This window comes from Parambassis ranga, chromosome 5, assembly GCF_900634625.1.
Source record: "Parambassis ranga chromosome 5, fParRan2.1, whole genome shotgun sequence".
Taxonomy (NCBI): Eukaryota; Metazoa; Chordata; class Actinopteri; family Ambassidae; genus Parambassis; species Parambassis ranga.
The window spans coordinates 2,962,918-2,972,391 of NC_041026.1; the positions used below are offsets into that span (position 1 = coordinate 2,962,918).

At 44.5% G+C, this 9,474-nt stretch overlaps 1 protein-coding gene across 1 annotated transcript; it reads right to left on the reverse strand.

Moving 5' to 3' along the window:
- Positions 1-2,528: 2,528 nt before the first annotated feature.
- On the reverse strand, positions 2,529-4,477 carry LOC114435282 (uncharacterized). Its single transcript, XM_028404905.1, has 4 exons — positions 4,326-4,477; positions 3,675-3,859; positions 3,250-3,600; positions 2,529-3,084 (listed from the first exon to the last, which is right to left on the reverse strand). The coding sequence occupies exons 2-4, from the start codon at positions 3,712-3,714 to the stop codon at positions 2,861-2,863; spliced, it is 615 nt and encodes a 204-aa protein (XP_028260706.1). The 5' UTR covers positions 3,715-3,859; positions 4,326-4,477; the 3' UTR covers positions 2,529-2,860.
- Between the last annotated feature and the right edge of the window lie 4,997 nt (positions 4,478-9,474).

A 9,474-nucleotide genomic window follows, 5' to 3' on the forward strand; every position in this document is an offset into this window, starting at 1 on the left:
CATGCGGGCATGGCCACATGGCTCGCCAGCGCCCCCTACATTGACATGTGGGTTGCAGTTTTACCTACACACACAAAAATTGGTACACATATGTATCACCTGTAGCCGTGAAAAAACGTAAAAAAAATTCATTCGCCCGAAAAATTTTGAAATTTGCTGACTTTTGAAACTCACATAGAAAAATGGCTCTATAGCGCCCCCAACGCGTAGCCCCTCTGGTCGGTTTGACACAGGATTATGAAAATTGGCACACATATGTATCACCTCAAGACGCACAAAAAAGTCTCTTGGACCCCCCCCTCCAAACCCAACAGAAAGTCTGCCATTTGAAAGTTTGTGGCCATTTTTGGCGATGTGTGACCCTGCTGCAAAACTTTTCACGCCTCGCATCCTTTATCGGATTGAGCTGAAAGTCACCGTGTCCACTCAGGACACCATAGGGAATAGACGCATTCCAAAACTCTTACAAAAGTCTGACGGTGTGGCCGGGGCGTGGCCTCAAACTTTGACCATTTCAGAGGAAACAGGAAGTCTCTATAACTTCTTCGTTTTCTGTCCGATCTGTACGAAATGTCACATGTATCATCAGAGTCTGACCCTAAACACATCTATACAACAATATTGAGGCTTTGACAGAGCGCCACCTACTGGCTACACAAAATGTTGTGTTTTCATAGGTTTTTTTGCCTGCCCCTGTGGCCTGTTTTGAGTAGGGTCATGAAAATTGGCACACGTGTGTATCACCCCAAGACGCACAAAAAAGTCTCTTGGACCCCCCCTCCAAACCCAACAGGAAGTGCGCCATTTTGACTTTTGTGGCCATTTTTTCCTATTTGTGACCCTGCTTCAAAACTTTTCACGGCTCACATACTTCATGCAATTGAGCTGAAATTCACTGTGTCCACTCAGGACACCATAGGGAATAGACGCATTCCAAAACTCTTTCAAAAGTATTACCGTGTGGCGGGGGAGTGGCCTCAAAGTTGACCATTCGCCATTACAAAGGAACTCGCTGTGTTTTATGCACTACCCATACACTTTATGCAATGTGGACAAAATCTTACAGTACTGCTATGGACCCGAGTCTGAACAGATATATATGCTAATAGGATGATACAATCATAGCGCCACCTACTGGTAGCAGGAAAGTTTGGTTGTAAACATGTGTTCGTTGTATATCTGTGGAAATGAGAGGAGGAGAGCATAGGACAGGAGAGTATAGGAGACGAGAGCATAGGAGAGAAGACTGCGATGACCCCGCGGATTGCAAGGTGCGCGAGGGCCCGCAATGCTGCTTGCAGCTTTAATTTATTTTTGTTATTTAACCCCTGTCATACAACAGTATTTACACTGTAAGACGTTCAGCACAGTAGTGTTGACATGTAGTGTGTTGAGAGGAGATAAATGATGTTATTAACTTCAGGAACAAGACCACGTCATGATTATTATTTGTATTTTTTATTTTTATTTTAGATGCTTTAATATTCGGAGGGAAATTGTTTTTAAGGTTGCTGCCAAGCAGTGTCATACAATGACCAGCAAGGCGCCACACACCAGTGAGTGTACTGGAGACAGTGCCAACCTTCGGGTTATTGGACAACCCTGCTCTACCACTGAGCCACTGCTGCCCCTATATTATAGATATATAGATATATCTGTGTGTTTCATGCTCTTCATCCTCCTCCTCCTCACCTTTAACTATTTCAGTCTGTGAACCTGCTGAATCAGCATGTTACTGAGGTCTTGTTCCTAAAAACTAAACTAAGATTTTCTCCATGTGGAAGCAGAAAATCCTTCATTCTTTGGCTGTTACCAACATTGTTTCTTAAACCCCTCTTAACAAAAAACCATTAACTGTTCAGTGTTTGTGTCTTGTTATCACAAACAACAATAGTTGTAACAAACTTTATGGATCTTTACACAGAGACAAACTGTAGACATCATGTGACCTGATTGTTTGCTGGGAAATTAGGGGTTAATGATACTGTTCTGATGTTTGAATAGATGATAGAGATCAATAATGTCAGTCTGTGTGTGTTGAGTGTTTGGTGGATCAAAGGATGACATCACATCACCTTCACCTGTTTCTATTGTGGAATTAACTGAAGCTCTGCCCTGTTGTGTACATGTTACTGTAACACACCGTGTGTGTGTACACTGACATTTGTCAATAAAACTTTATTTAAATGTATCAAAGTGTTTTTTTTGTTTCTTTGAGGCCATCAGTAGGTTTCCTCTGAAACACTTCATTCAGGACTCAGTGGACTAAGTTCTGGGTCAAAGGAAGGTGGCGCCCCCTGCTGACAGAATCATTTCTAACAAAGAGGAAGTCAGACTGTAGGTTGATGTTGTTGTGGTGAAGAGTCCACGGTGACACATGAGGAGAGCTGCAGGGGAACTTTGGACGTTGTTCCAGATTACAGGGACAGGAGAAGACGTTCTTGTGTTTCTCTCCACATTGGAAATGCATTGAGAGGGACATGTCCTCACACTGATTCTGATTCATTTCCAATCATTTTTCTGGCCAATTAATTGATCATATACATAAAGCTTTATTCAGCATGTATACAGAATGATGAAGAATCAAATTATTAGAGGAGTGAAAGATGTTTCTCGATGATAAATAGTATTTGTATTACAGATATATAAATGAAAATATATAACTTTTATAAAACATAAAGAAAGCACAAAATTCATATAAATATTGGACCTGCCGAGTGAATGAATCTTTACAGGAAATGTCTGGCAGCTATCGGCTCCAAAATAAAGGCACAAAGTAAACATTGACCATCAGAGGAAGAGGAGGTCTGCCCTCCACTCACAGCTTAGATGATGAAGATGATGGAGGAGAGTCTCCAGGTCAGACCACTCTGAGACTCTGCACAGAAAGACCCCTGATGGACTGTCGGTTCTGATCTTGTTGACAATGAACAATGCAGAGTGCAACTCTGACAAGATTAATACCTAGAATAACTACTGCTGCTATCAGTCCAACAGTGTCTGCTGTCCGTCCTCCTGTGTCTGCTGGTGGACTCAGAGCTGGACTCAGAGCTGGTCTGTCAGGGTGTGTCTGAGCAGCAGCTGCTGTAAAGGACAAAAATGTGAGTTGAGACTTGTTGATGTTTAAATGAACATGTGGACTGTTTGAATTGAACCTGATGCTGTCTGTCTGTACAGAATATTATATGTTACAGTTAGAAGAACAGAAATCAGACAGTTCTCAGCAGACAGCAGCTTTAACTTACTCACCAGAGACTGTGAGCTCACAGCTGGAAGAACCAAAACCAGAAGCTGTCCTCACATCACACACATACAGACCAGAGTCTTCAGTCCTGAGTCTGGACAGATGAAGTCTGATTCGTCCTTCTCTGAGGGCGTCTGTGTCCATCTGAGCCCGTCCTGCAAACTGCTGATGCTGAGGCTCTGGGACCTCCACACCTTTTATCATCTCATATAAAACCTTCACAGGGTCTGAGAGGAACCAACAGATCATGTTGCTGTGAGACAGGTCTGTGTGGACCGGACTGTCCCATGTGATGGTGATGCTGTCGTCCTCCTCTGCCTGATAGACGGTCGGAGCTGCTCTGACAGCAGACGTCCCTGTGAAGGACAGAGACAGACAGTGAGTAGAGACACAGCTTCCTTTTGCTGCAGATTCAGTGTGTGACACTGACAGACAGAGGTCAGGCTGAACAGCAGCAGGGTCTGGATCATCCTGTCCCCGTCTTTGTGTTGGGGGTCTGTCAGCTCTCCTCAGGATCCAGAAGCTGCTCTCCAAGTCCTTGAAAGTGAACAAAGCCTTCAGGATGCTGGTTTTCTGCTGGGCAGCTTTCTGGGTTCATGACAGGTAGACAGAGACCTGAAGAGGAGCAGCATCTTCATCAGATCAGCCACAGCCAACACAAACTCTTCATACTGCACAACCTCAGTGAGTGAGTGCACTTTCTAAGCTCAGAGTTGTTTTTGTTTCATTGTCTTTTTTCTATCACTTAAAAACGTGTCAACGCTGTTCAGTTCTATCTGTAGAGATCAATCATGACCAGCAGGGGGAGCTGCTCACATCAAAACAAAGACATTTAAAAGGTTTCAATGTCAGGGTCACATGCTGATTCTGATTTATATATATTAATCACACATACTAATAATAACAATAATAGATGTATGTGAGCTGCTTGTTTCTGATAATGAACCATCCAAAAGTGACCTCTGTGCGTCAGAACAGGAGACTTTTCTGATCTGCGTCACAGTGAACACAGGCAGCACTGTGCATGAAACACACACAGAGAACACAGAGTGTGAGGGATAAAGAACGTTTCAGTGCGTACCTGTTAGTAGGCGAGGAGCAGCCAGCGGTCCCTCTTTGTTTCATGAAAGAGTTAATTCTCAGCTGAACAGATGAAGTGATCACAGCAACACAATGTTTCAAAGCAGGAAGTCACTGCAGCTTGTCAACAACAGAGGCTCGTGACTTGGAGGGAAGTACCGACCACTGTGTGTGTGGGTGTGGCTGCTCAGCTCTGTGTTGTCAGGCACTCACCTTGTTGTGGTTGTTCTTGGAGGACTCACACCTTCATGTGCAGTTTGTGGTCTCCAGTCTACAGCAGACTCACAGGTCCAGACCTACACCAGGTCCAGTCTCAGCTCTCTGTCTGGGTTTTTGTGGTTTGATTTGTTGACAGTGCTTCCAGTGGATCTTCCAGTGTGTAGGAAGGATATCTTGTTGCGCACTTTTCTGTGATCTATAGCATACCTGCCACAGAACAACCAGTCAAACAAGTGGCAGGATTACAACTGGTTTACTTTTGACTAGAATAGAATAGAATAGAATAGAATAGACTTCATTCATCCCCAGCTGAATGAACACAACAACAACACACTGGCTCTTACCTTTTCAGCAGCTGACATGAAGCCCTTCTGTATGTAACCACAGTTCCAACCAGTCTGCACAACACAGCAGTGCACACACACACACACACACACACTCAGCACTGATCACCATGTCATATGCCATATCACCATGAATGCTTCATTAAATAACACTCAGCTCATGCTGAACTAACCATGTGATCATGTCTGCTGGACGTAAAAGCTTTGATATAGTCAGTGTTTCTACAACTGCACTTTCTGGACAGGAAGTGCAGACCAGGGTTGATCCAACCAGCTGGAAGAAGATGAGCTGAAGCAGTGACAGAAAAGTTTGATGCAGCAGCTGTTGGTTTGTTTGGTGCTTTGGTGGAAACGCACTGAACACATGTGAGACGTTAACCTGAGAAATAGAAGAGCTGGTAAAACCACAGAGGAAGGAGCGAGGTGTGATCACACTACAACTTGAAAAACTGAAAACTGAAAAAAAAAAACTGAAAAACACAGACTGTCAGAGTCAGAGCGAGGTGTCATGATGCACTTGAGGCAGCTGAAGTTAACGCCTTTTTCTGTCTGGTTCGTCACACTGTCCCTCCTTGTATGTAAATGAGCATGGTCCTGAGCAGCTCAGTGTAAATCAGTACAGGAAGTGATCAAGTTCTAAATTAAAGTCACATTCATGAACTTCACGGTTTATTTGTCGCCTCAAATGTTTTCAGAAACTCGTTTAACTGAATTATTTCAACGATATCAGAGAAAGTTTTTAACCGAGCCGCCATGTTTGTTCTGTTTGCAGCAGTGGCTCAGTGTGATCCCAACTCCTCCCTGGTCACTGTTGTGTGTCCTTGGGCAAGACACTTTACCTGCATAGCCTCCAGTGCACTCACTGGTGTATGGTGCTCTTTGCTGGGCTGCCTTAAGCAATTTCCCCATTGTGGGACTAATAAAGGTTTCAAATTGAATTTAATTTAATTTAAAATGTAAAACTCCGCCCACAGAGAAACCAGCCAATCAGAGGAGACTTCTGTTTATTTAGAATGCACGAGGACTTGCAATCCACCAATGAACTAAGGAAGAAGAGGAGGACATTTGATTTTCTCCCCTGATGTGCCTGCGAACAAACACCTTGTTCTCAACCGTCAGTCCACGGTCTGTGTCCTCGGTGGACACGTCTGTGTGTTTTCACAGCACCTGAGTTGTCACTCGCGTGTGTTGAAGGACACAACGAAGGAGATATGAGCAGGTGAAGCGACGTGAGACATGATCACCAGCTACTACCCAGAACCCAGCACTGATCAAACACATGCTGTTACAGACTGATGGAGCTGCTGACCAACACCTTCATTCACTGCTGACACTTCACGAGAATCACCTTAACCCACAGTAACACACCGAGTCTGACCTTCAGGCTGGGGACGTTTTCATTGTTTTGTACCTCCTGTACTGATTTACACCGAGCTGCACAGGACCATGCTCATTTACATACAAGGAGGGACAGTGTGAGAGAGGTGGACGGATACAATACGGACAGAAAAAGGCGTTAACTTCAGCTGCCTCAAGTGCATCATGACACCTCGCTCAGTCTTCACTCGCTGAGTGAAGCAGCGTCTCTATCAGCAGCTCTCTCTCTCTCTCTGCTCAGACTTCCTCATTCAGACTGAGCACGCTGTGTGTTTACAGCCTCCTCCTCTGGGTTTGTGTAGTCCAGGAACTGTGTGACAGCAGCATGTTGTCAGCTTGTGATGAAGAACCTGCAGAAATATTTGGTGTTTTAATAAAATATGACCATCAACATAAAAGTTAAAACACACTTTATTGATCAGTTTGTTCCGTCCTGATAAATATGACTGTAAACAGTGTGTTAGGACACATGTGAACATGCTGTGCACCTTCAGGGGCTCCCTGATGGACTCAGTTCATTTGAAAGATCAGGAAGACGAACATGAAACCAAAGTTCCTAAAAACAGAACACAGAGGAGAAGTGTTCAGTGGACGGGACACAGTGATCAGTGCTGAGTGTGTATATATGTGTGTGTGTGTACTGCTGTGTTGTGCAGACTGGTTGGAACTGTGGTTACATAAAGAAGGGCTTCATGTCAGCTGCTGAAAAGGTAAGAGCCAGTGTGTTGTTGTTGTGTTGTGTGTGTGTGTGTGTGTGTGTGTGTGTGATGAAGAACAGTGTAAGTTTGTGTAAAGTGTAAAAACAAGGTGTTTGTACAGAATGAGTTTAGCAGCACAAACAAACATGTTGATGGAACAAAGACATGACAGGAGGGACAACATGGACCCACCAAGAGACACATGTGGACACATCCAGTCTGTGTGAAGGAGGGACACACACACTGATGGAGACTTGTTGGACTCTTCTGTTGTTGTTTTGTTTTTGCTTTCACTCTGCTCGGGGACAAAAAGGAAACACCCACGAAGGGTGGAGCAGAGTGCAGGAGGTGGTCCCTGTCTCTGTGTCCTGCTCCGCCTGTTTGCTGTCTGTCACACCCACCAGCAGCAGAGTGCTGTAGATCAGATACAAGTTAACAACAGCAGCACTCGTCACTGTAAATGCAGAAACACTGTCCAGGTCTGTGAGTAGAGCGGTCAGACAGACAGGTGCTGTGCTCCCTCTTTGTCCTTCTGATCAGCTGCAAGAAGTCACGTCTTCCTCTCTGATACATACAGAGGGATGTTTTTACCCAGCAGCAAGTGACAGTGTGTCAACAAACAACACTCTCAGGTTTAGGTGTGTGTGTTGTTGTGTAACAGTAAAACAACAAATCAAGTTTTATTAAAAAAACTGAACTGAACCTGATGACTCTTCACCTCTGTGTCCTCTCACAGAGAGAAGATGATCCTGCTGCTCCTCATCCTCACCTCCTCAGCAGCAGCACTTGAAGTGAAGGAGACACAGAGCTCCTATCAGGCAGAGGAGAACCACCACATCACACTGGAGTGGACGTTCAACACAGACACTCAGACTAAGACTGAGGACATTTATGTCCTCTGTGATCATTTAACCAGACAGAAAGAATCAGTCCTGTATCTGGTCCATGCTGGTGTTGAGCTCTCAGAGTCTGTGGATGAAGGTTTTTCAGGAAGAGTCCAGAGTGACACAGACGCCCTCAGAGAAGGACGAATCAGACTTCATCTGTCCAGACTCAGGACTGAAGACTCTGGTCTGTATGTGTGTGATGTGAGGACAGCTTCTGGTTCTGGTTCTTCCAGCTGTGAGCTCACAGTCTCTGGTGAGTAAGTTAAAGCTGCTGTCTGCTGAGAACTGTCTGATTTCTGTTCTTCTAACTGTAACATATAATATTCTGTACAGACAGACAGCATCAGGTTCAATTCAAACAGTCCACATGTTCATTTAAACATCAACAAGTCTCAACTCACATTTTTGTCCTTTACAGCAGCTGCTGCTCAGACAAACCCTGACAGACCAGCTCTGAGTCCAGCTCTGAGTCCACCAGCAGACACAGGAGGACGGACAGGACTCATCATTGGACTGACAGTAGCAACAACAGGAGCAATTGTACTGATTGTCTTCATGGTTTGGTTTTTCGACAAACAACAGAAATCTCAGATCAACAGTCCTCCTGCTCCAACAGGACTTCTGTGAAGAGTCATTTGAACTTGACCTTCAGCTCCCACAGACAGCTCACATTCAGACTCTCTTCCTTCATCAACACTGTGAGTGTGTGAAGACCTCCTCTTCCTCCCTCCTCTTCCTCAGTGAGCAGCAGAGATCCAGCTGCTAACAGCTGTCTGAGCTGAGAACACCGTCATCTGCACATCATCACAGAGACAAAGTCTCATAGTGTCCCTGTGAAGGTGAAGCTGCTTCACTCATTCATCACTTTATTTCTGACTGCTGATCATGTGACCTGTTGTCAATAACACTTATTTTAGGAGAGACTCTCTGTCTGTTCATCAAAATGTCTTCTGTCCCTGTAATCTGGAACACGTCGTCATGACAACGTCCAAAGTTCCCCTGCAGCTCTCCTCGTGTCACCGTGGACTCTTCACCACAACAACATCAACCTACAGTCTGACTTCCTCTTTGTTAGAAATGATTCTGTCAGCAGGGGGCGCCACCTTCCTCTGACCCAGAACAGAAAGTGAACATCTACTGAGTCCTGAATGGAGTGTTTCAGAGGGAACCTGCTGATGGCCTCAAAGAAACAACAAAACCACTATGATACATTAAAATAAAGTTTTATTGACAAATGTCAACGTACACACACACAGTGTGTTACAGTAACATGTACACAACAGGGCGGAGCTTCAGTTAATTCCATAGTGAACACAGGTGAAAGTGATGTGATGTCGTCCTGACTGTGTCTAAAACATCCTGAATGTTTGGAGGATCAATAATCCATCAAACACTCAACACACACACACTGACCATTAAACATTATTGATCTCTATCATCCATTGTACTTTATTTGGCATTGTTTAGTTGTTTGGTTGTACACTGATTGATCCTCAGTCAGATGATCCATCAGAGGAGGAGGTGGTCTGTACACTCATAGGAGGACAGTCTGCAGGTCTGATCGGTCTGAGACCTTTAATAGGAGGCTCTAATGATTCAGTATTGATCGCACTGATAGATTGTTG

Excerpts from the sequence above, each read along its gene's own strand:
- LOC114435282 (XM_028404905.1), bottom strand. The coding sequence starts at position 3,714 with ATGATCCAGACCCTGCTGCTGTTCAGCCTGACCTCTGTCT. Across the intron at positions 3,601-3,674 it reads GTTCAGCCTGACCTCTGTCT|GGACGTCTGCTGTCAGAGCA; the intron begins GTCAGTGTCACA and ends TGTCCTTCACAG. Across the intron at positions 3,085-3,249 it reads CTGTGAGCTCACAGTCTCTG|CAGCTGCTGCTCAGACACAC; the intron begins GTGAGTAAGTTA and ends TGTCCTTTACAG.